General features: G+C 46.0%; 2 protein-coding genes across 7 annotated transcripts in view; one reads left to right on the plus strand and one right to left on the minus strand.

Annotated features, from left to right (window-relative positions):
* Positions 1–4,918, plus strand: part of SUSD5 (sushi domain containing 5) — a 48,682-nt gene extending 43,764 nt beyond the window's left edge. For both annotated transcript variants that reach the window (XM_021666437.2, XM_012435568.2), the window contains one exon: positions 973–4,918. In XM_021666437.2, the coding sequence (XP_021522112.2) occupies positions 973–2,264 (1,292 nt within the window). In that variant the 3' untranslated portion in view covers positions 2,265–4,918. The remainder of the gene's footprint in view (positions 1–972) is intronic.
* CRTAP (cartilage associated protein) overlaps positions 4,613–26,211 on the minus strand; it is a 37,116-nt gene continuing 15,517 nt past the window's right edge. For 2 of the 5 annotated variants that reach the window (XM_064378581.1, XM_012435569.3), the window contains 4 exons: positions 25,120–25,248; positions 22,530–22,675; positions 20,949–21,032; positions 11,916–12,729 (listed from right to left, as the gene is read on the minus strand). In XM_064378581.1, the coding sequence (XP_064234651.1) occupies positions 12,676–12,729; positions 20,949–21,032; positions 22,530–22,675; positions 25,120–25,248 (413 nt within the window). In that variant the 3' untranslated portion in view covers positions 11,916–12,675. Of the gene's footprint in view, positions 11,865–11,915; positions 12,730–20,948; positions 21,033–22,529; positions 22,676–25,119; positions 25,249–26,211 lie in introns of those variants that run through there. The other 3 variants (XR_010343429.1, XM_064378580.1, XM_064378579.1) reach the window with 3 other exon arrangements.

The raw sequence follows: 26,211 nt of genomic DNA on the forward strand, positions 1-26,211 counted from the left end.
GAGTCTTGCTCTGTCGCCAGACTGGAGTGCAGTGGCACAATCTTGGTTCACTGCAACCTCTGCCACTCAGGTTCAAGCGATTCTCCTGCCTCAGCCTCCCAAGTATCTGGGACTACAGGTGCGCTCTACCAGGCCTGGCTAATTTTTGTATTTTTAGTAAAGACAGGGTTTCACCATGTTGGCCAGATTGGTCTCCATCTCTTGACCTCATGATCCACCCACCTCGGCCTCCCAAAGTGCTGGGATTACAGGCATGAGCCACAGCGCCCGGCCTCATTTAGGTCTTCCTTAATTTTGCTCAGCAGTGTCTTGTATCATTCCATGTAGAAGTGTTGCACATCTTTTGTTAGATTTATTCCTATGTGTTTTTTTAATGTTATTGTAAATGGCATCCTTTTAAATTTTTGTTTTCTGTTTATTGACAATATTTAGAAATACAGTTGATGTTTGCATTTACTGTAGACCTAGTATCCCTAATAAACTGACATGTTTTTGTTATTGTCGTTTTTGTCACCCAGGCTAGAGTGCAGTGGTGCGATCTTGGCTCACTGCAACCTCCACCTTCTGGGTTCAAGCAATTCTCATGCCTTACCCTCCTGAGTAGCTGGGATTACAGGCATATGACACCATGCCTGGCTATTTTTTTGTATTTTATTCTAGATGGGGTTTTACCATGTTGGCCAGGCTGGTCTTGAACTCTTGGCTTCAAGTGATCCACCTGCCTGGGCCTTCCAAAGTGCTGGGATTACAGGTGTGAGCTACCATGCCCGGCCTAAGCTGAGATGTTAATTGTCATTAATTGTAATGTTCATATATAGATTCTTTGGGTTTATCTATGATACATATCATCCATGAATAATAACAGTATTATTTATTCTGTCCCAGCCCTTATGCTTTTTATTTCCTTTTCTTGTGTTCCGTACCGGCTCTGTGCCTTTGGATCTAATGAGGTGTTTCCCTCTTTTCTTCCAGATGAGGCTGAGGCACACATTGACTATGAAGATAACTTTCCTGATGACAGATCTGTGTCATTCAGAGAGCGCATGGAGGATTCCCGGACAGAGGCAGAAGAGGACAGGGGTCAGGAAGAATCCTCTGAGGAGGCTCCAAAACGGGACCGTCTGGTCTCCATTTCTGTGAGGAGAGAAAACATAGCCCGGGATAAAGGCTTTGTGCCGACCACAGGCTTGCCTGGTGCTGGGAGCAGCGTCCCCGCAGACTCTCCAGGATCGCGGCTGCACCAGAAGCACTTGTTCTGGTTTCCTGCTGAGGCTTTCCACAAGCCTGGGTTGGAAAAGGAGGTAGATGACGACACCAAAAAGCAGTTTTCTGCTGGAGACAACCACAGTGGTATAAAATTGGTCCCAGGGGAACGTGAAACCAAGGTGATCTATAGCAACACTGATGGTCCCTCGGGGCCATTTGTGGGCAAGAATGACAGCAGGGCAGGGGATCCAGTGGTGAACAGCAGCGATGAGTCCTGGTTAGATGGCTACCCTGTGACAGATGGGGCTTGGAGGAAGGCAGAAGCAGAAGAGGAAGAAGATGGGGACAGAGGGGTCGGGTCGGTAGGACTGGATGAAAACATTCCCTTCACTCCTGATCAGCCCGTTCCTGTGGAAGTTAAAAAGCCCTGGATTAGCACCCTCGCACCAAGCGAGGACATGACCCACAGTTCAGTTCTTCCATCACAAATGCTAGACATGGAAGCTTTGGCGCTCAGACCCATGAATGTGTCCGAGACTGAGAGCAATGGGGACGGTGACTTGACCAAGTACCAGTCAACTCTACCCTGGAGATTCACCACAGAGGAGTCTCCCATGGCCACCCTGCCCTATGAGCTCACCAGCTCTACCCTGGAGATATTAGCAGCCACCACCGTCAAGCAGACGCCTAACCACATCCCCTCAACGAGCATGGTGGCCACTCAGTCTCCAGTAGAAACCACTACTCCTGAGGTCCAGGATAGCTTCCCATACCTGCTGTCTGAAGACTTCTTGGGACAGGAAGGCCCTGGGCCAGATGCAAGGGAGGAGCTTCATCCCACCTTGGAGTCGTGTGTGGGGGACGGCTGTCATGGCCTCACCAGAGGCCCTGTGATCGCCACTGTCGTCACCATCCTGTGCCTGCTGCTACTCCTGGCAGGGGTGGGGGTGGTGTGGGGCTACCGCAGGTGCCAGCACAAGAGCTCCGTGTACAAGCTGAATGTCGGCCAGCGGCAGGCTCGGCACTACCACCAGCAGATTGAGATGGAGAAGGTCTAGGCACCTTTGGAGTGGGCTCTCCCAAAGCCACTTGGGAGGAAAACTAACTGTGGCACATCACACTGATAATTCACTAGAGTATGACACAGGTGGACTGGGGCTCATCATTTTTCCCTCAGCCCTTTGTTTTATAGGCTGAGAAGCGTCTCTGGAGTACCTGGCAGGGCAGGGAGGCTTTGATGGCAGTGTCACTCATGTCAGTGTCCACTCCACCGTCTGCCCTGGAATTGACTATACTAATCTCAGACCTGTGCTTGGGCCCGGTTTCCAGTGTGAGGTCAAAAATTGCCTCTTCCTTCAGCACAGTATTATCTTTTTTTTTGAGACAAAGTCTCATGCTGTTACCCAGGCTGGAGTGCAGTGGCGTAATCTGGGCTCACTGCAACCTCTGCCTCCCAGGTCCAAGCAATTCTCCTGCTTCAGCCTCCCAAGTACCTGGGATGACAGCTGTGTGCCACCATGCCTGGCTAATTTTTTTGTATTTTTAGTAGAGACAGAGTTTCACCATGTTGGCCAGGCTGGTCTCGAACTCCTGACCTCAAGTGATCTGCCCTCCTTAACCTCCCGAAGTGCTGGGATTCCAGATGTGCACCACATCCCAATATTACCTTTCTGAAGAAAGAAAATCACTGGCATCCTGCCCTGAAAGTTTATAAATAGTGATAAAGCAAGTGTATGACAGCAGTATTATTTCAGTCATGGATATTGAATTATTGAGAGGAATATGGAAGAATAATGTTTCCTTTTAGTGTCATGATGTTGCTGAGGGCAGATGAACCAAGAGCCAGGACGCAGTCTAGAAGCTTTGAGGTTTCTTTTTCATTGTTTCTTGAAATGAGAGAGAATTTAACACTGACATTTTGTTGGGGGAGGTGAGGACTGAAGAAACACACATCCCCCTCTATTCCCTCCATTCTGTGGGACGGCCTATCACTTATTTTATTTTATTTTCAATCTTTCATGGTTAAGGATTTGCCATTATTTTTAAAAAACAAAGTTAGCTTTGTACCAGTAAGTACCGTTTCCTCTGAGAAGCAGTGGTCTAGTTGTCCGTGATCAGTCTGTGCCTAGGAATGTCTTGGAATTTTTGCCAGGACTAACAAAACTCAGTCCTTGGTTTCCTCTCTCAGGATTAACCATTTCTCTGAACTCCAGTAAGAGGGAATGACACGGGAGAAAAAAAGAAATGTTTTCAGAGGGCCAAATACCAGGATATCAAGGATGGGAACATACATGATGGAGAAGCAGAAGAATCTATAAGAGAATATGAAGTGATCTGTGCTGATCTGTTCTCTAGTGTGGAAACTGGGAGCTCTGTGGGAACAGAATCCATCTTGTCTATTGGACAACCCATTTCACGCATCTAAATCATCTTACGGTGGCTAGCGAGCATTGTTTATGGCAGTGGTTCTCAAAGTGTGGTGCTCAGACCGGTAGCATAGCGTCACCTGGGAATTTGTTGGAGACGCAAATTCTCTAGTCCCACCCTAGACTCAGGAAACAGGAACCCTGGGAGTAGGGCCAGTTCTCTGTGTGTTTAACAAGCCCTCCAGGTGATTTTGATGGGCACTCAAGTTTGAGAACCTATTGGTTTCTAAGAACCTCAATTGTGAACTTTGAGGCCAGCTGAAGCCCTAGTGGCACAGAAGATGAGTAACACCTGTGGTTTGTCTTGTGCGGTGGCCAGGCGTGGATGTGTGCAGCTGAGGTGGCACTGGACACTGCCCAAATGCCACCTGCAATAATCTGCATGCTGGCACAGAAGCAAAACATGTTCTATTTTTCTAATATGAATCCCCTTCTTGGAAATAGTTATCAGTGGTAAGAGGTGATGTTAGCAATACATTTATTTTGAGACACCACAGGAGTCTGTTTTTGTGTGGTAGAGAGAAATCCTGATCTTTTTTTATGATTGAAAAATTGTCAGTGGTGTTTTACCTAAGGAAAAAAGAATTCACAACACGTTTTCCACCCTGCCACCTCTTTTCAGCAAGCTTTGGGAAAATAATAGGCGAAGCAGCTGTCAAGAGAGGCAGCATAATCAAAGATCTTAGTCCCCACAGTTGAGCAAAGCAAAGCCTGAAGGTACAACTGGAAGGCCAATGCGTCAGCGAAGTCAAGAACAATCGGAATCAAATGCTTCCTGCATGTAGCCAAAGCAAAACCTAATAGAATAAAAGCCAGAGACTGTATATATTTACAAATTAGATCCTAATCTACTGCGAGATAACTTTTCTATTTTTAACTATATAAAATAACCTCTGTCTCAGCGTTGGGATTGCGTTAGTAACTATTATTATGGAATAACCCAGAACATTGAATTTATACCAACAAATAGGCAATATTAATACCAGTGTATTAATAAATTTATTACAAATTATTAATACATGTAAATGTTTTATTTGTAGACCTGGACTGTGAAATAAACCCAACACATCAGTTTTTAAGTTCTTATTGGTGTGGTGTCATCTAAATTAATGTTATAGAATCTAAAAACGCATGTTGAAAGGGAATGATTAAAACACTGTAAATCGAAATTGTATGTCATGCCTGTTTCGAGACTGGTGAATGTTTACTGCTCATGAAAATTGGGGGAGGGGGTTCTATTAACACAAAGCTTCTGAGATATTTAAAATAAATAATTATTGCCCCAACGGTTGCTGAATGTATTTTATTTCTAGGCTACTGCACTATGGTTTTTTTAATTTTAAAAAAAAAAAAAAAAGCTCGCTGGGCACAGTGGCTCACACTGGTAATCCCAGCACGTTGGGAGGCTGAGGCAGGCAGATCACTTGAGGTCAGGAGTTAGAAACCAGCCTCACCAACATGGTAAAACCTTGTCTCTACTAAAAATACAAAAAGTAGCCAGGTGTGTGGTGCACGCTTGTAGTCCCAGCTACTCCGGAGGTTCAGGCAGAAAACTTCTTGAACCTAGGAGGCAGAGGTTGCAGTGAGCTGAGATCCCACCACTGCACTCCAGCCTGGGCGACATAGCAAGGCTCCATCTCAAAAAAAAAAAAAAAAAAAAAAATTCTCTAGTAATCGAAAATAATGTCTTAATACTTGCTATAGCTAAGATGTAAGACCGCCCTCTCTCAACCTCTCAGCTCTGTTACCTCCTGCAGCAGGATTTTAGGGAAGTCCGTGGCGCTCTCGCCCCTGCTCCCTCTCTACTTCCCTCTTCCTTGCCCCAACCAGAGACCACTCACTTCACTACGACGAAACACCCAGGACCTCGCTATTCAAAGCATGGCTCCTGCCCCAGCAGCACAGACACTGCGAGCTTGTTAGAAATGCAGAATCTCAGGTCCTGTCCCAGAACTGCTGAATCAGGATCTGCATCTAACAGGACACCCAGGTGGCGGGCATGAACGGTAAAGCTTGAGAAGCACTGGCCTGAGAGAGAACTGATTATCCCCTTTCTCCTGGCTCATAGGACACGCAAAGGAGTAACTGGAGGGTTAGCTGAAGGGACTGTCCACGAAGGTGTGGGGAGAGTGAGGGGAACCATCAGGGGATGGTGGGGTCCTGTTAGGGAACCCGGCAAGAGCTCAGCAATAGGAAAGGCCTGCAGGACAAGGGCTCTGCCTCCAGGAGGATGCAGCCAATGTCCAACTGTGGCTTGGAGGAAGCAAAGGTTTTAAGGACCCAGACCTTGTCTCACCCTGCCATCTCTTGCTAGCATGTCCCAGTGACAACTGGAAGTCAGAGGGTGAAGAAACCCAGGCAATGGAACCAGAGGTCAGGCTCCTGGGACACCGGGCATGTTTGCCGGTGTCACGTGGGGCACACTGAAGAGATGTGGAGTGGCAACTAGCAAAATCTAGCTCAGACACCGTCAGCACCAATACCATCTGCCTTACATCCATTTTCACCCCCACGACCACCGCAGATCCACGCCAAGCCTTCCAATGTTGTGGACAGTGTTGATGCCCCTTCCAGATCCCCTTTGCTAGGCAGGTGAACCCATCTTCCAGCGGCCCTGCGTGTTGCCTGCTAAAATGCTCATTAAGCACACAAGCGTACCTTTCCAACGCAGAGAACTGCCCTTGGCCTGATGTCAGTTCCCTCATCCAGGAAGTCAGACCACCTTCCACCCTGCTAGGGCAGCCTATAACCAATGACCAGCTGGCATGGGGATGCAGAAAGCTGACCTCCTTGCCTCAAGGCAGGACCAACTCATGTGATTCATGCTCCAGTGCTCCTGTGAGATCAGGCTGAAGCTGGTCTTCAACTGAAGACACATCTTTGCTACCTCCTTCCTGCTTCCCTCACACCCCTTCTCTTGAAAGCACCCCATCGCTTCCCTTGTGTCAAAGGATCCTGACCTAAGCCACCCATCAACACTTCTCTTACTCCCTCCACCCTTTCTCCTAAGTCCAGAATTTTTCACTGTGTCCTCTGGAATTCTTGGGCTGACCTCCGTATGCTCTACTTCTTCTTCAGACAGCTGTTTGAACTCTCCATAGCGTGGGCCTGTTTTTGTGCTGGCCGGCTCAGCACTCTTTCCACCTGCCTCCGTCTGCTCTGCTTTCTCCTGCCTGCCCATTAGCGGCATGCGTGGAGCATAATTGCTGTTGACAGTCATCCCTGAAGATGCTTTGGGTCCTTGTGTGAAACAGATTCCAACTGCTTTTCCTAGTGGGATCCCAGATCTCCTCTGAAAGACAACCCTCCTGGGGAGAGGCGTGAGCCTTTACTGTCTGACGGGACCTCAGCCAGCTCTTGGCTCACGGCTAGCAAGGACCACTCCTCCTGCGTGAGACTTTGTTAGATGAATGTCAGAAATGTCACAGACCTGAGAAAACAGAGCTCATTACAACATAGGTTCTAGAATGTGGTTAAGACATCCCTGTCCAGTGGATAGAATAGAAAATAGAAAGTAAGCAAAGTAAAACATTTAATGTGATGCGTAAAAAAAGGGAAAAAAAAACTTTTGGTTTCAGCTATTTTCCGAGTTGTAATTTTCAACAAGAGTGAGATTGTACATACCATCCTAACCCAACAGGGGAGGCAGAAAAAGACATCAGCAATGGTATTTGGAGTTCAGCCTACCGACTGCCACCCTAGAGTGGGAGATGAAACTCCGGAATCTATCTTGTGTCTGTTGGCCAAACTGCTTAATTCCTCCCTGTTTTCTTCTTATAAAATGAGGCACTAATATCTTACCTGCCAGCTCTAAGACAATATAGAGCCAACTCACTCATTCATTCCACAAGCGACGAAAGCCAGCTATTTGCAGGGGGACAGTGTCAGGTGCCAGGATGTGTGGCTGCTCACGTGCTGGCCCTAGATGGAAACCACTCTAAGGATAACCATGGCTGCGCTTGATTCTTATTTATGGGGTAGGAGTGGCTCAGTCAAGGCAAAGCTGGGCTGTCGTGGTGTCTTCTCTTTCAGGGAGATGACATGGGGACAGGCCTGGGGATCAGGCTTGCCCCTGGCTGCAGGCACAGGAAGTCCAATGCATAAAACCTTTGGCTGAGGCTTACTTAAGGTTCCTAGCCTTTTTTTCCTTTTCTCCCTTGTACATAGTTTAAACTCTCCACACTAGGTCATTCAGGCCTGGAGTCACCAGAAAAAAAGAAGTCACTGTTTGGGGGATGGCAGACGATCAAGAGTTCCGACAGCTGCGATGAAGGATTAGTTGTGGGTTTTTCTCAGTGCCTTGCTACAAACTGTGCTGCAGTTCCATGTTCCGACGCTATTAAATAATGTTTTCTCTGGCACTGGTCCACCTTTTCCCTACAGTTTAAGTATTGATTTTTTTTTTTTAACTGAAGTAGCTTTGGTTTACAGCTCACATTTAAAACTTAGAAACGTTATTTCCATGAATGTTGGCAGAAAGTGGTCACTGTTTATTCCACCAGCAGTCATAATAAACCCCTTCCCACTGACAATCTAACAAATCATTTTCTGTTTGCCACTGAGTTGGGTCCAGTAAAATTTTTGTGCTCTTAAAATTCCCCTAATAAGAACTCCCGAAAGCACACATTTCCTTCCTAAGGCAGCCCTTGCGGTCAGGGCTCGCAGTGGCTCTCTTTCTGGATTCCAGAGGTGAGCACAACAGGTTAGTTGTAGTAATTAGAAAGTCTCAAAAATCAGGAAGGTATCAGCGTGTTGCATATGTCCGTATGTGCTCATTTCGGCCAATCAGTCACTTTTAAACACGTGTGTGCACACAAACCTCCCCTCAGCCCTTCACTTCTCCACAAGTCAAGTGTGAACAGAAGCACTGGCCACAAGGAGTCTCTTTAGACCCTTCCCAGTGGGTGCCTCCGGCTTGGATGCCCTGAGTGGCAATGGGACTGGACTGATGCCCCACCATGATAGGTAGCCTCCCCACCGGCCTGCAGAACCAAACGGTGACCACCGAGCTCCATGCTGGTGGGTCAAAGGACAAGCGAGGCATCTTAGGGCAGGCCTGGAAGCTCCCACAAAGCGTACAAATGTGTTCATTTTTTTCAAGACAGGCCAGACTGAGGCTGAACCAACGGGGTCTCAATCCAGGAATCTTGTAGGCTTTTCCAAGAAACACGCTCCGGGAGGTGTCGGGTTGAGGGCAGAGTGCAGCCTGCACACGAGGTTTCACGGTAGGTTTGGAAGAACCAGCCCACTTTTTTTTTAAGGTTAGTTTTGTTTCCTTTGAAATAAAAATTTCAGTAACTCAGCTCCACAGCCTTCAATCAAAGCAAAGTACTGACAATACTGACTATATTGTCACCAGGGTCCTCGGAGGACATCGCTAGGGTGGGGGTGGAGGTGCTTTTCAATCCCCGGTGAAAGGAGGCCAAGTTCAGAGAGTGAACGAGGACCCCCCACCACACCAACTCAACCCATATGCAGAACAACGTCATGTACACGAAGCTCACCCCAGGCTCACAAGACGAGGACCCAACGGGACCTCTGCAGGGCACAGAGGTGGAGTGAGTCACAACGCCCAACCCAGCCTGGCTCCCTGCAGACGTCAGCTTTCATTTTCTCACGCGGCTGGAAAGGACACCGCAGCCCGGGGCTCGAAGGGGAGTTCACGGCTGCTGGGCACGCTATTTACAGACTCAGGAATCCCAGAGCAGGGCGTCCACTCACTGGGTCCCCCATTACTTTCTAGTCCTATCTCATCATCTCTTCCCCACTGAGTTCAAAAGGAAGTTTCTCTGGTGGAGTAGAGGGTGGGGTGAGGAAGGAGGGCCCGGCATCCCATGGGCAAAGGCCATCTCCCCCAGCAGGAAGCCACATAAGGTCTGACGCATTGCTGGGACTGGGAGGCTGCTATGGACACGGTGCCTCCACCAGTAATAACACTGACTGCTCGGGCCAAACACCGCCCCGCCCCCGGAGTACCGACTGTGGACGCAGGCAACTTCAGCCCAAGACAGAAGTGGTAGGGGACTGTCCTGGGTGGGGTACCCTCAAAGGAGAGCCTGACGCAGGGATTCTTGTGTAGGTGAATGAGGACGCAGTGTCAGGAGGGATGAGGGAAGCAGAATAGAGCTGAAAGAGAAAAGAGGATGTGCCCGAGTTCTCCCAAGTTAGTACAGTGTTCCAGGGGATAAGGGAAGCCCAGAAAACGCAGGACGTATGAGTGTTCTACCCCAGTTCACCACCACTACACAAAAATGCAAACACTCCGTCCTTTTACTCCCTCCCAGGCGATTGTAGGAAAAGTCTTGTTTCCCAAATGCTGTGCTCTTCTCCTCTCGCCTTCACCCCTGGAGGGGCCCAACTACACAAGTGGCTTATTTGGAGAAGGGAATGAGGTTGAATAAAGAAAGCTCAGCTTCCAGAACGCCATACCCTCCTGGCTTTCTCTGACCTTAAGGTAACTCCTTCTCAGTCTCTTTGGCTGACTTCCCATTTCCCAGAGAGCCCAAGGGCTCCGTCCATAGCTCTTTTCTGTTGCTTCTCAGTAATATTCAGAGACAATCTCAGCTGCCCCCTCCAGCTGTATGGCTTTAAATGTCACTGACATGCTGAGGTGCCCTGCTGGATCCCTTCATAGAGCCAGTTCCCAGGACCCCTCGCCCCCCAATACTCTACCATGCATGGCGGCTGCCAGATGCTTACAGCCTCTTCCAGAGACCTACCCTCAGCGGAAGCCACCTCCCTTCAAATGTACCCGCACTCCCACAGAACTTCTCACAGCCAATAAAGGACTGATAGAGGCTTTCACAGGGTCCTTCCGAGAGTATCCCCCACAATAAAGCAAGCGTATTCAGATCCCCATCATGGGCTCTGCTGCAGACCTGACCTGAGAAAACTTTCCACTTTGATGTGCAGCCTGAACCTCCCATCCCAACCACAGACAGCCTGCTTTGCACCACATTCCTTACTTACCCAGCCCGTCCTTCCCTGTGTCAGTAAATGGTAATTCCATCTTTCCTGTTATTCAGGCCAAAAACCTTAATGTCACCAAGAACTCTTCTTTTTCTTCCACTCCACATTCAACCTCTCAGCAAATCCCATTGGCTCTGCTTTCAAAATAAATCTAGCTAAGTGACCACCGCTCCTGCTGTGGCACAGGCCCAAGTCTGGAATCTCACAGAAGCTTCCTAACAGGTCTTCTCTCTTCCTTCTGCCCTTGTCCACTCTTAGGTTTTTCACAATATGGCAGCCAGAATGACCCTTGCAAAATATAAATCAGTCAAGGCACTCCTCTGTTCAAACTCCCCAGTGACCCTTATATCACTCAGCAGAAGCCAGGTGAAGGCCCTCCACCACCTGACCTCCTCCCCAGCCCTCGCTCCTTCCATTCTCCTCTGCCCACGCCTCTGCTCAGCCTCCCTGCTCTTTCCTGACCATGCAGAGCAGGTTCTCAATTTATCACTCAGCAGAAGCCAGGTGAAGGCCCTCCACCATCTGACCTCCTCCCCAGCCCTCGCTCCTTCCATTCTCCTCTGCCCACGCCTCTACTCGGCCTCCCTGCTCTTCCCTGACCATACAGAGTAGGTTCTCGCTTTGGGGCACTGTACATCCTGTTCCTCTGCCTGGAATGCCTTGCCCAGGGCCACTTCTCTAGCATCTCTGCTCTAATGTGACATTCCCAGTGAGGCCTTCCCTGAACACCCCATTTAAAACTGTAGCCTCATCGCCAGGCTTCCATACCCTCCCCCACCACCGCTTTATTTTTCTCCATAGCAATTATCACTATATGATACATTGTATATATTTAGATATATATTTATATATATATTTATTTATTTGTATATATTTATTCCTATGTATTGCTTATCTCTTTCTCCCTGTAGAATGGAAGCTCCATGAGCACAGGAAACTTTCCCCTGTTATTCTGTGAAGTATCTCTAGTGCCCAGGTCAATGCCTAGCACATAGTAGGTACTCAATAAATATTTGCTGAAAGAATGACTGAAACTAGACAGCTCTGGCTTTCTTCCTTTTCCAACTTAGAGACTCATAACTAAGCATTGTCCTCACATCAGATCGGCCAACCGTTGTGATTTTGGAGACGTAAAGCGCTGGGTAAAAGCCGCATTGCTGTACTCTACGCTATCCAACTTGTTTTTCAGGGGGTGCTAGAGTCGGTACAAGTCAGACCAAGTGAAGGCTGGAGAAGTTTGGCCTTTGTCGTCCACTCTCTTTCCTGGATGGGGAGAAAGGAGACTAAAATCTGGAAGAGCAAAGAAGCCAAAGGAGGTTTTCACAGTTATCATCTTTTAGGAATTTTTTCTTATTTAAAAAATAATACTGATTTTCTGGGGGAAGAAAAAAGTCAGAGAAGACTGTCCTTCAAACCAAGACTGTCCTTCAAACCAAGACTGTCCTTCAAACCAAAGTGGTGAGAAAGGCAGGTATGAGCATGGGAAAGACGAGGGTGAACATGAGGAAGACAGGGCGAAGGTACGAAAACAGACGTGAGGATAAGACAGGTGTGAAGGTGAGAACGAGGCCGGGCACTGTGGCTCATGCCTATAATCCCAGCACTGTGGGAGGCCAAGGCAGGTGGATCACCTGGGTCAAGAGTTCAAGACCAGCCTGGCCAACATGGCAAAACCCCGTCTCTACTAAAAATACAAAATTAGCCAGGCATGATGGTGGGCGCTTGTAATCCCAGATACCTGAGAGGCTAGGCAGGAGAAGCGCTTGAACCTGGGAGGCGGAGGTTGCAGTGAGATGAGATCGCACCATTGCACTCCAGCCTGGGCAACACAGCAAGACTTCGTCTCAAAAAAAAAAAAAGATGAGAAAGATAGGTGTGAACACGAGGTGGCAGGTGTGAAGACGGGAAAGGCAGGCTCACCCCGGTGACATGCTGTGAGAGAGATGGGGGCTTCCCTCTCACTTCGGAGAGTAAAGAGAAGGCTCTGAGGTATCAACAACCTTGGCTGTTGGGAAAAGGACAAAGAATCTGTGTTTCCTGAACATCGCGCGGAAGTCTCTTCGGTCGCTGTGGGCTAGCTGGTCTCCTCCAGTTCCAAGAGATCGTCCACATATTCCACAACTTCTCCCTGTAAGAGACAACGGGACCACTCTGCTAAATGGACTACTGGACTTTTAAAAGTGCTGATGAGCAGAAACCGTATCCCAAGAGGCCATTGCCACTGTCTGCTCTGGCTGACACAGGTTTTCTCTGGGGCCCAGAGGACCCGATTTCTCCCTGTGAAGGGGACCTCAGCTTCCACTCCATTTGAACTTGGTATCAAGTGCTCTGTGAGACCTGCCGACAGACTGTGTGAAGCAGACAGCCCAGCCCCGCTGTGGACGGTTCTACCAAGCGGCCCTCCCGTGCGCACCTCTGCCCACTCCCCTTCCTCCCCTCTCATGAGCAGGTCTCCCACAGGAACACTTTCTATCTGTTGCCTTTCTGCCCTGACCACCAGACCACAAGCTTCTCAAGGACCAGGGCCTGGGTTGATTTTTCTTCCCCAGAGCCCAGCACACAGAAGGTGCTCAATAAATCTGTTGAAGGATGAATGGCTGAGTGCTGCATGCATATTGCTAGTGCGACTGAAGCAATCACTCCTCTTACAGAAGAGACACATGGAGACAGTGGGATTCACCTGCCCAGTGTTGGTGCCAGGAGCCCACCTGCTCCCTCCTTCTGCAATCAGCCTTACACTTCAACTTGAAGTAGCCCAGAACCCTTCCCAATTTCTTTCTCCACTTTGACTTCTCTCCTACAACCCTCCTGGACCACCAGCTGATGACGCCTATTCTCTTTCCTGCAGAGAATGAATGAATGACCAAGGCTGAGGCCCCTTCCATAAGAGTCAGCACAGACTGACCCCACCACCCCTGCTAAAGCTTGACCTCCTTCACTGAGCTCACCATCCCAGGCCAAGAGCCTGTTTGCTCCTTTTGATGTTGGAACATAGAGAAATTTATAAAAATCTCACAGCATTTGAGAATAACTGGAAAACCTATGAAGTACACGAGACACAAATGGGGGTCTTCGTATTATCATCAAATACTTCTACTATGTCACGCCTGGGATTAGAAACTCAAATTGTGGGAGTAGAACACTGCAGCTTGGAAAAAGTGTCCTTCAGTTGCTTTCTAGACCCCAGAAGGAAAACACAGCATAGCAGAGGGATTACGTGTATAGCCGTGACTTCTGTTAGGGAGTTACTATATCCTGCTGTGTGTCTGTTGTGACTTGTGGGATGATGGTATTGTCTGCTTTTAGCTCACTAATAATAAGTGCCCGAGGCAGCACAGATGAAAGAAATGCACCCCCTGCATGGCTGTTGTCATGAACGCTGCTGGGGCCTCGCTCAGATCTCCATCCCAGTGCCCCCATCCCCAACTCCTGCATGCTAATGGCTAGCAGCTGCCCCTTCTCTGGGCAACTGCCTTTGGCTAAAAAAACAATAACAATAGCAGTCTTGCCAGGGAGGTTACACACCAGCCTTTGCTGGCAACGAAGAAGAACAAATGACAGACTGACAAGGAGAACTAGAAAAGGCAGGAACAACTCCTTGATGCAACTCATGCTCCAGAGTCCCCTATGGGAGCAGGCGAAGCTGGACTCCAGCTGAGACCGCATATTTGTTGAGCTCCTTCCTCTGCCCCTCGCTCCACCCCTACCTGAGAGCACTCCCTCAATAAATCATCCCAACAAATTCTATTCTATTTCTTTTGGACTTCCCTGAAGCAAACAACCATCAGAACCTGAAACTTGAAGCATCTATTTCAGCCTGTTTTTAAAAGTTTCTGAAACGGTAACAAGCCTCTGCAAAATTTTGAACCAGTGTGTAGACTTTCAGGAGTGCTTACACACATTTCAACGCCAGAAAGACAATGAGGAAGAATGCCACAAATAGCAGCCGCTCAAGTGGACTGACGCTTTGTTTCAAAGTCGAATGACGTCCTTTGGAAAATGGAAGGATTAAACGAAGAATTTTATGATTTTGGTTATATTTTCATTTCAAAGTATTACTTGCCATAATTTGGTATATAGCAAGAAAATGGTTCATTCTTTAGAGACGGATTAGTTCTTTCACAATTGTAAAGCCTCAGTTAATAAGCAAACTACTCCAGAACCTTCAACAAAGTCCTTTTATCTCGAAAGTGCCAAGTCCAAGAATCCTAGGAATTTTAAAGCCTGCAGTAAGCTTGGTGTGTTCGTTGGACTGCTAACCCTCTGTGTGACTATGGGCAAGCCACCCCATCTTTCTCAGTTTATTTCCTTATCTGTGACATGAGAGAGCTTTACTGAATCTTGTGAAAAATCTCTTCATGTGCTAATATCTATGATTTTCTTTCTATTATGTTATTCTTGAACATCAGAAGTCTTCAAAATGTTCACAGCCTTAGACCAGGAATTTCACAACCGGGAATTTTTCCTAAGAAAATTATTAGAGAAGAAGTAAACAATTTAGTCCCTGCTGTGCTATTTGTAAAAGCAAAAAGTTGGAATTCAACTAAAGGCCTACAAAAAGGCTATATTCCTAAAAAATCTGTATCGTGTAATATTAGTCCCTAAAAAGTCATGTTTGTAATACATATTAACTAACAAGGGAAACAAAAACCATGGGACCATCTCAATAGATGCAGAAAAAGCATTTGATGAAATTCAACACAATTTCATGATAAAAAAAATTCAACAAATTAGAAATAGAACTTCCTCAACCTGATAAGGGGTACCTACAAAAAACCCACAGCTAACATCGTATTTTCACATTTAATGCTGAAGGACTGTATGCTTTTTCCTTTTAAGATTGGGAACAGGCCGGGCGCGGTGGCTCACGCTTGTAATCCCAGCACTTTGGGAGGCCGAGGCGGGTGGATCACCTGAGGTCAGCAGTTTGAGACCAACCTCGCCAACATGGTGAAACCTCACCTCTAAAAAAAAAAAAAAAAAAAGGACTGGACACACAACAAGCATGCTCACCATCTCCACTTCTTTTTTTTTTCCCTCCAGTGAGACAGGGTCTCGCTCTGTCACCTAGCCTACAGTGCAATGGCATGCTCATGGCCCACTGTACCCTCCAACTCCTGGGCTCCAGAAATCCTCCCACTTTAGCTTCCTGAGTAGCTAGGACTACAGATGTGCATCATCATATTTAGCTAATTTTTTTTTTTAGACAGGGTTTCACTGTGTTGCCCAGGCTGGAGTGCAGTGGTCTAATCTCGGCTCACTGCAACCTCCACCTCCTGGGTACAAGCGATTCTCGTGCCGCAGCCTCCTGAGTAGCTGGGATTACAGGCATGTGCCCCCACACCCAGCTAATTTTTTGGTATTTTTAGGAGAGACAAGGTTTTGCCCAGTTGGCCAGGCTGGTCTCAAACTCCTGATCTCAGGTGATCTGCCCACCTCAGCTTCCCAAAGTGCTGGGATTATAGGCATGAGCCACCACACCCGGCCTTATTTTTTTATTTTTTGTAGAGATGGGGTCTTGCTATGTTGTCCAGGCTGGTCTCAAACTCCTGGGTTCAAATGATCCTCCCGCCTCAGCCTCCCAAAGTGCTGGAATTACAGGCACGAGTCCCTGTGCCAGGCCCACTCTCTCTCCTTCTATTCAACATAGTACTAGAGGTTTTAACTAGAACAATTAGGCAAGAAAAATAATACACACACACACACAAATACATAAGTTCAGCAAGTTTGCAGAATCAATATACAAAATCTTTTGTATTTCTCTATTCTTTCAGAATATACCCAAAAATGAAAATAAGAAAACAATTTCATTTATAATAGCATGAAAAAGAATAAAATGCTTGAAAACTGGGGGTTAGAGAGAATTTAATTTTTTTAAAAAAGAATAGAATGTTGAATAACAAAATAAAAAAACACTGTGAAAGGAATTAAAGAAAACACAAATAAGTGAAAAGACTTCTCAGGTTCACGGATCAGAAGACAATATTAAGATGCCAATACTACCCAAAAAGATACAGGAATTCAGTGGAATTCCTATAAAAAAATCCCAGCTGCCTTTTGCGAAAACTGAAAAGCTGAACCTATAATTCATATGGAAAGGTAAAGGACCCAAAATAGCCAAAATAATCTTGGAAAAGAAGAACAATGTTGGAGGACTCACACTTCAAATTTCAAAATGAAGCTACAGTAATCTGATCCTGGTTGAAAGTCCATGTAATTAATAATAAAAAAAAAAAGATATAGTGATGAGGACAGCATAGTGCTAACCCAAGGACAGAAAGCTAGATGAGTGGTACAGACTGAGGGTCTGGGGAAAACCTTCACATTTATGCTCAATTGACTTCTTTCAGGAGCACCAAGACAATTCAATGGTGAAAAGTCTTTTCAACAAATAATGCTGAAATAACTGGATATTCACATTAAAGACAATGAAACTAGACCTCTTCCTCGCATCATACATACAATTAACTCCAAATGAGTTGTAAATTTAAATGCAGGAGTTAAAACTACCAAAATCATAGCAGTAAAAGTCAGCAGTAAATCTTTGTGGCCTTGGATTAGGCAATGGTTTCTTAGATATGACACACAAAACAAAAGCAACAAAAGAAAAACTAGATAAATTGTGTTTCATCGAATTTGAAAACTTGTGCTTCAAGACACTATTTAGAAAGTGAAAAGACAACCTGTGGGTTGTGAGAAAATACCTACAATTCATATATCTGAGAAGGAGCTTACAACTAGAATATCTAAAGAACTTCTACAACACAATAATAAAAAGATAAGCAACAACTTTAAAGTGGACAAAGGATTTGAATAGACGTTTCTTCAAAGATATACGAATGCGCGAAAGGCACGTGGGAGCGTGCTCAGCATCATTAGTCATTAAGTAAGTGCGAGTCAGACCCACGATGAAATACTACTTCACATCCACTAGCATGGCTATTCATAAAAAAGACAACATGGTGGGCGCAATGGCTCATGCCTGTAATCCCAGCACTTTGGGAGGCAGAGGTGGGCGGATCACAAGGTCAAGAGTTCAAGACCAGCCTGGCCAATATGGTGAAACCCCCTCTCTACTAAAAATACAAAAATTAGCCGGGTGTGGTGGCAGGTGCCTGTAATCCCAGCTACTCGGGAGGCTGAGGCAGGAGGATGAATCACTTGAAGCCGGGAGGCGGAGGTTGCAGTGAGCCGAGATCACGCCACTGTACTCCAGCCTGGGCGACTAGAGCCAGACTCTGTCTCGAAAAAAAAAAAAAGACAATATTAAGTTTTCTATTGCAAAATTGGAACTCTCAGACACTGCTGATAGGAATCTAAATGGTGCAGCCACTTTGAAAAACAGTCTGGCAGTTTCTCAACAGGTTAAACAGTTACCATATGACCCAGCAATTCCAATCCTAGGTATGTACCTGATATGGTTTGGATATTTGTCCCCTCCAAATCTCATGTTGAACTGTAATCCCCAATGTTGGGAGTTTGCGTCATGGGGGCAGATGCCTCATAAATGTCTTGGTGCTGTCCTCATGGTAATAAGTGAGTTCTCCGAGTTCACAAGAAATCTGGTTGTTTAAGAGTGTGGCACCGCTCTTGCCATGTGGCATATGCCAGCTCCCCCTTTGCCACGACCATAAGCTTCCTGAGACCTCACCAGAGGCCAAGCAGATGCTGGCGCCACACTTCCTGTGCCCAGGTAATTTTAAATTTTCCGGAGAGACAGAGTCTCACTATGTCACTCGGGCTGGTCTTGAATTCCTGGGCTCAAGCAATCCTCCTGCCTTGGCCTCCCAAAGTGCTGGGATTACAGGCATGAGCCACCACATCCAGCCCGGTATTTCTTTACTGTGATGCAAAAATAGCCTACACAATACCTATGTATACACTTTTATGTATAAAAAACTGGAAAGCTTATGTCCAAACAAAAACGTGTACACAAATGGTCACGGCATCATTATTCAAAATAGCCAAGAAGTGGAAACAACCCAAACATCCAGCAATTGAAGAATGGATAAACAGAATGTGGTCTAACCATACCGAAGAATATTACTTGGTAGTACCAAGTAATAAAACAGGTAACATGTTCAACACGGTTGAACTTTGAAAACACAGGCTCAGTGAAAGAAGCCCAGTCACAAAAGACCACATACCATATGATTCCTTTTATATGAAGTGTCCACAACAGGCAAATCCACAGAAACACAAAGTAGATTAGAGTCTTCCTGGGGCTGGAGGTGGAGGCAGGAGTGGGAACGTTGGCCCAGAGGAGAAACGGGAGGGACTTAGCTATGGAGTTTCTTTTGGGGGTGATTAAAATGTTCTGAAGTTAAATAACAGTGATGGATGCACAATTTTGTGGATATACTAAGTACCACTGAATTGTATACTTTAAAAAGGAGAATTGTATTGTATGTGAATAATAGCTAAATAAAGCTGTTTTAGAAAAATATAACAAGAGAAACTGCTCATATCAAGTGAAAAAGTCATGAAATACAATTATAGCTGAGCTTACAATGAATATATATTAAAACATACAAATGTAAAACTTTATAAAACTTTTTTCTATAATAATAAAAAAATGGAAAGATATATACCAAAATATCCATAGTAGCTTCTAGATGACTAGGAACTCAACTCCTCCGTTTTTTTTTTTTTTTTTTTTTTTTTTTTGAGACAGGGTCTTACTCCAATTGCCAAGGCTGGAGGGCAGTGGCACAATATCAGCCTCAACTTCCCCAGACTCAGGTGATTCTCCCACTTCAGCCTCCCAAGTAGCTGGGACTACAGGTGCACTCCACCATGCCTGGCTAATTTTTTTTTTTTTTTTTGGTATTTTTTTTGTAGAGACCGGGTTTCGCCATGTTGTCCAGGCTGGTCTTGAACTCCTCAACTCAAGCAATCCACCTGCTTTGACCTCCCAAATGCTGAGATTACAGGCATGAGCCACCATGCCCAGCCTTTGCTGTACTTTCCAAACCACAGTGGCCAACCTTGTTGGTATCTGGCTGGTGTTCCTTCCTTTATGGAATGGCCCCTGTGGCATCTTGGGATCCTGTCTCAGCCTCTGCTTCAAGGATACCCAACCCAAGACACACGCTTGTGCATCACTTTCTAGTTTATGAAGCATTTCCACATGCAACAGAGTATTTTATCCTCACAACCCTGGGAGAGCAGTATTACTATTCCCATTTTATAGATAAAGAACTGAGACTCAGTTGTGTAATGCCAGTGATGAGTTCATCCCATACATATTTGTAGAGAGAAAACAAATTCCGTGAAGATGTCTTATTCAGAGGTACTTCCCCTAAAACGAGAGTTTAGGAAGAGCAGACCTGGAGGCTCAGGAGACTTGCTGGCCCCATGCTCCTCATCTGTAGAGTGAGGGATCAGACCAGAGCAAGCTCACAGCTCTCTTCGAGCTCCAATAGCTGTCAAGTCCCTGGCTTCCTCAGTAAGCATTTTCCAGTTTGTTCCAAACACATCTCTCTAAATACTACCGCTAATGATGGCTTTTCTGTGACCAGGCTGTCCCACCACAAAATGACCACTCCATAACCAGTTGAGCAGGGGTCAGAAAAGGGGTCAGCTGAGTAAGATGGAATTGGGAATTTCAAGCAATTCTAGAGAACGATAAAATGCTTACAGTAAAGATGCAGTTTAGAAAAAAATAATAGCAATAGTCTAGTAGAAAAATTGGGGTGGGAGTATCCATGTATCTTCAGAGTGCTGAGCAATTAAAAATTCACTGTGTTTTGGCCAGGTGTGGTGGCTCACTCCTGTAATCCCAGCACTTGGGAGGCCAAGGTGGATGGATGACGAGGTCAGGAGATCGAGACCAGCCTGGCCAACATGGTGAAACCCTGTCTCTACTAAAAATACAAAAATTAGCCTGGCATGGTGGTGCACACCTGTAGTCTCAGCTACTCAGGAGGCTAAGACAGGAGAATCGCTTGAACCCAGGAGGCAGAGGCTGCAGTGAGCCAAGATTGCGCCACTGCTCTCTAGCCTGGGCAAAAGTGAGACTCTGTCTCAAAAAAAAAAAAAAAATTCACTGTGTTTTTATATAAAGTGAAAAGATGAGGGTAAATGAACCCTGTGAATTCCTGGAGTGTCACCCCGCACCCGTTTCACTATCAGGAAATGCGCCATTCCTTCCTGGGTTTCCTGGAAAGTCAATCCTTTCTATGCCAGCATTCTGACTTTCACTGAAACACTCACAGTAACTGTCTTTCTCAAGGTCCCCTTCTGTTTCTTATTTCAGGGAGGACTCGGCCCTCCAGTGATTTTAGCAAAAGATGTGAGTAATATTTTCTCTTAGCCACCAGACATGTGCTAAGCATGAAAACTTACCTCATCATCATCCATTATATTTTCCTTAGCGAAGTCATACAGCTCCTTCTGGAGTGTAGTCACGTTAAAGAACTGAACTGCTTCCTGTTCAGACACAACAGAGAACAGTTTATATGGCCAACCTTTTCATCTTAGAACTGGGAGGAGGGAGGACCAGGATACGGGATTTTTTCTAAGGTGATGAAAATGTTTAAAATTAGATAGCGGTAATGGTTGTACAACTGTGAATACACTAACAACCACTGGATTATACACTTTGAAAAGGTAAATTCTATCCTATACAAATTATATCTCAATTTTTTAAAAAAGAGTGGCCAGTCCTGAGTGGACAATGAATTACTGAAAACCAAAATAGCATATAGAAATCCCAGCGAAAATACAAGTTAAGGTCAAAGATCAATCAGAAAAAATCTTTGGAAAGTAATATATAATTAATGGGGTTCGCTGACAGCACAGCTAAGTGGTGAGTTTGCCTATCAGGGGAATTAAATGATGGTCCATCCACAAAAGAGCCTACTAGGGAACTGTGAAAGAATAACAATTAAGAAGATATATGGGCCGAGAGCAGTGGCTCGCGCCGATAATCCCAGCACTTTGGGAGGCTGAGGCGGGCAGATCACAAGGTCAGGAGTTCGAGACCAGCCTGACCAACATGGCGAAACCCCGTCTCTACTAAATATACAAAAATTAGCCAGTCGTGGTGGTGGGCACCTGTAATCCCAGCAGCTACTCGGGAGGCTGAGGCAGGAGAATCACTTGAACCCAGGAGGCGGAGGTTGCAGTGAGCCAAAATCGTGCCACTGCACTCCAGCCTGGGCAACAGAGCAAGACTCTGTCTCAAAAAAGAAAACAAGAAGATATATGGATGTGACATGGAGAAATATTCATGACAAATTGTTAGAAAGACAAAGAAAGTTGCAAAAAGTTGTAAAACTATGTAAATATGAGCTTGTTTTTATAAAAAATACATAAATACTTACTGTATATATGAGTAAATATATACCTTTAAAGCAGGGGATAAAGAGAAGGTGCAGACTGGGCACGGTGGCTTACACCTGTAATCCCAGCACTTTGAAAGGCTGAGGTGGACAGATCACCTGAGGTCAGGAGTTTGAGACCAGCCTGGCCAACATGGCAAAACCCCATCTCTACTAAAAATACAAAAATTAGCCTGGTGTGGCGATGCACACCTGTAATCCCAGCTATTCGGGAGGCTGAGGCAGGAGAATCGCTTGAACCCGGGAGGTGGAGGTTGCAGTGAGCCGAGATTGTGCCACTGCACTCCAGCCTGGGTGACAGAGCGAGACTCTGTCTCAAAACAAAAACAAAGAGAAGGTGTAGGATTATGACAGAATTTTTCTTTCCAAGTAACATATTTTTGTAATGTTTGAATTTGTAGAGTCTTTACAGATTAGGAAATGAAAAGGCAGCGGTAAAATGCTAAAACACACACATGCACGAAACTACAGAAAAGCAATGAGTTTTCCTTTATTTCCAAAATAACCCTTTCTCTTAAGGTACACGGTAGTCACCGGAAGGCGAGAATGAAGAGAAAAGGGAAGGTGTGGTGCACGGACTTACTGGTCTGGGCTGGAAGTGCTCATCCGAGAGGCCCCAAGCATCCCTGTGGTACTGGTAATACACCAGGTTCTGCTGCATGACCTTGTCGTTCTGATCAAAGAGCAGGTAGCTGACTGCACAGGGGGCTGCATTCTTCAGGTCGTTCACTGGGGTCGGGAAGCAAAGACAAATGAAGAAATCAGCAAACCACGCCTGTCATTCCTCTCACCAGATTGGCTTCTAAAGAAAAAGGTCATATGAACAAGCCCATTCTCCACAGTCCTCCTCTAGAGAGCCTGGGGCCAATGGCAACCCTGGGTGGGCAGGCCACAGACGGGGTCTCCACCGCAGCCTGGAGGCCAGGCTTGAAACTTAGTTCTAGTTAGGCACATGCCTACAGAGAAATGGCTACGTTCTACCTCCAGCTCTGGTGACCCAAGCTGGTCTCGGGTCCCTGGAAGCAGCTGGAAAAAGCTGGACTGTCCTGGGGCTGAGGGAGATAGCAAGGACCCGCTCAGCAAACGGGTTTCCCATTTGAGGCCCTCAGCGTCTGGGTCCTATCTGGCTGGGACCACAGTCTCCAGACCTAGCTTAGCTCCCCTACGGCTAAACCAGACCTGGAAAACCCAAAGGATGGTGGAGCCTCTGGGCTGGAGGGGTTCGGAAAGTCGCCTGTTTTTGCCATCTCCTGGGGATGGAACTCCCACCTCCAGCCTCTGCGTGGTTTTGCCCACCTATGACAGTACCTTCAGCATAGGGAATTTGCAGGGCTTGGGATCTGTCTTGCGAGTGCAGGATAAGGAGGGCGAGGTGATGAGACACAAGCCCCAGGTATTATTCTGGCACATTCCACTCTAATATACACCGAAGTACCTTTGCTAAAACAGCGGTTGACCGGAGTAGCCAGAGCTTGGGTATGAATGCATTGTGCCACCCAGTGGCGGTTTCCTGTAATGACTACTTTAAAGCCAGCCCTTAGAGGCACTCTTCAAATACAAATACCACCACCCGCCCTCAAGCAATGTAGTATGGTAAGCGGTCTAGAAAAGATTCAAAACGGGGCAGAGTTTCAGGAAGCTAATTTCAGGAAGCACATTTCATTCATACTGTTGATCCCAGAAAGCAAAGATTTCCTGGGAACAGCAAGCACAGCTACAGGCCTCAGTCTACCAGTGTTGATAAGTCTTTGCCACGGTTTCTGATATGCGGGGCGATTGTCAGGGCGTGTGAGAATTTCAGAGGGCAGGGGAGCTGCCAGAGCCTGGATGTGTCCAGAGCAATTCCAAATTCCTAGTGTTCTAGCTTTGTACATTTAGAACCAAGCCATGCTCAGTGAGCTAGAAGACCTTATGGCTTTTTATATTTATATAATACATATTCTTTTTCCTTTTTTGACCTTCAGGATGCAAGGCTTACCCTGCGTGCTGAAGAGGATGGGAGGTAAGATAAAGAGGACACCCAGCAAAAACCACGATTACCACAGTGGGAAAGGAGGGCTAAAGCCAAGATCACCTCTCTCCCTCTTCCCAGGGCATCCTGAGACCAGCCAATCCCAAGTGTGAAGGGGCGACCCGGGGCATCTACTCTAGCCAGAAACCTGCCACCGCTAGACCCTGGCACTTCATTAGGGCAGAAGAGTTCCTGCTGCCACTGTCCCTAATAATTCTCCTGTGCTTGGAACCGAACTGCCAAGGGACACATTGCTTTTAAACAAGTGGCCCTTGGCAAAGTCAGGTACAGGAAGAGAAGGAAGAGCAAAAACACACAGGCTCTGAAGTCTAACCCTGAACTCCCTTCTCTGTCCACTAGAACGTTCTGATTGAGAAACTCCCATTTCAGGTCAAGGGAGGACCAACTAGAATGAAACTAACAGACCAGGAGCAGTGGCTCACACCTGTAATCCCAGCACTTTGGGAGGCCAAAGTGGGCGGATCACTTGAGGTCAGGAGTTCGAGACCAGCCTGCCAACATGGTGAAACTACATCTCTACTAAAAATACAAAAACAAAATTAGCCAGGCATGGTGCTGCATGCCTGTAATCCCAGCTACTCAAGAGGCTGAGGAAGGAGAATTCACTTGAACCCAGGAGGCGGAGGTTGCAGTGAGTCAAGATCATGCCACTGCACGCTAGCCTGGGCCAACAGAGCAAGATCCTGTCTCAAAAAAAAAAAAAAAAAAGGAAAAAAAGAAACTTTACAGTCTGAAAAGTAAAGCCAGTGATGAGGAGGAAGGAAAATAATAACAACAAAAATGAACACACAGTTTGCTATGTGCCGGTGCGGGAATACCCCAGACATTTCACATCTTATAACTCGTTTAGTCCCCACGACAGTCCTACGAGGTTAGTGATACAACCTCTATTCACAGACGAGGAAGCTAACGCACAGAGAAGCTAGCAAGTGATGAGGCTGAAAATGGACCCAGGCAGCGTGGCTGCAGGCTCTGCCCTGAATCACTAAGCCACGCTCCCTTTCTGTGCAAAGCATGGCACCAGGGCTGCCACTGTGACCTCAGTGAACTCTCAACAGCCACAGCTAAGAGCTAATACTTCTATTTTACAGTCTTAGAAAAACCAAGTGCCTCACCCAAGATGTCACAGAAGATTACTTACACTTATAATAGGCAAACTGCAAGTAATGATACATGGTAGCCACAAATTTCTCAACTGGATAGCCTCCTATAACTGGGGTGAGGTTCTCTTCACACTGTATTTTGCATTCCAGAACTTCTATATAATGATCTGAAACAAAACATGCAAATTTTCAGAGCAGTGCATCCATTATTTTCTTAATACTCTCCTTCTGCCTCTTGCCCAAATGAAATTGGTAAAAGAAGAATAACTGCAACACTTACAAGGAGCCAAAAATCTTTAATATACAAAATTCCTTCAAATCAATAAGAAAAAGACGAACATCCGCTATACAAATGGCCAAACAATATTAACAGAAAAGAAATTATTAAAATGTCTAATAAACATGGTGAGAGATGCTACACCTACATTGTAATTAAGAAATACAACTACCCCTAAAATAATTTGAACCATTAAATTGGCAAAATTTTTAAAAATTCATCACGTAGTATTAAGAAGAGAACAGTAAAACACTCTCAAATTCTGTTGGTGGAAGCAAATCAGAAACAAACATTTTGGAGAACAATTTGGCAAGACTTATCAAAGGTTAAAATACACATACCTTCCAACCCAGCTGTCTACTTCTAGGAAATTTTCTTTAGACATAGGCAAACATAAGCACTGCTTGTAACAACAAACGAACAAACTTGGAAGTACCTAAGTGCCAATCGATAGGATGAGGATTAATAAATCCTCGAAGGATGCCGGATAAGCTCTAGATAGTGGCCATGTGGACCACACAGCATAAGTCGTGTGTCAGCATGAGTTGTAAACCTGTTGTTTTTAATAAACTGTCTTTGTTCTGCTCCTGCGTTTCATGTAAAAAAGTCAAACTTTGTCTTTGTTCAGTGCATCAGTTTTCAGATGCGACTCAGCTGAGCTGGTGCACCTACATAAAATCCTCCTGTTCCACCCATTGGTCTCACCGGTCTCCTGAATTTCTGCAACATTTTGGTGAGCCAGTCAGGAGCGGAGACGTCTCCTTTGCCTGTGGGCTTGGAACCCCGGGTCGGAGGAGACACGTGACCCCAGGTGCCATCAGGAGAACTTAACCTGGAAGGGAGATCAGCTCTC

This window comes from Aotus nancymaae, unplaced genomic scaffold, assembly GCF_030222135.1.
Source record: "Aotus nancymaae isolate 86718 unplaced genomic scaffold, 86718_ANA_hifiasm-v0.15.2.pri h1tg000019l, whole genome shotgun sequence".
NCBI classification, from domain to species: Eukaryota; Metazoa; Chordata; class Mammalia; order Primates; family Aotidae; genus Aotus; species Aotus nancymaae.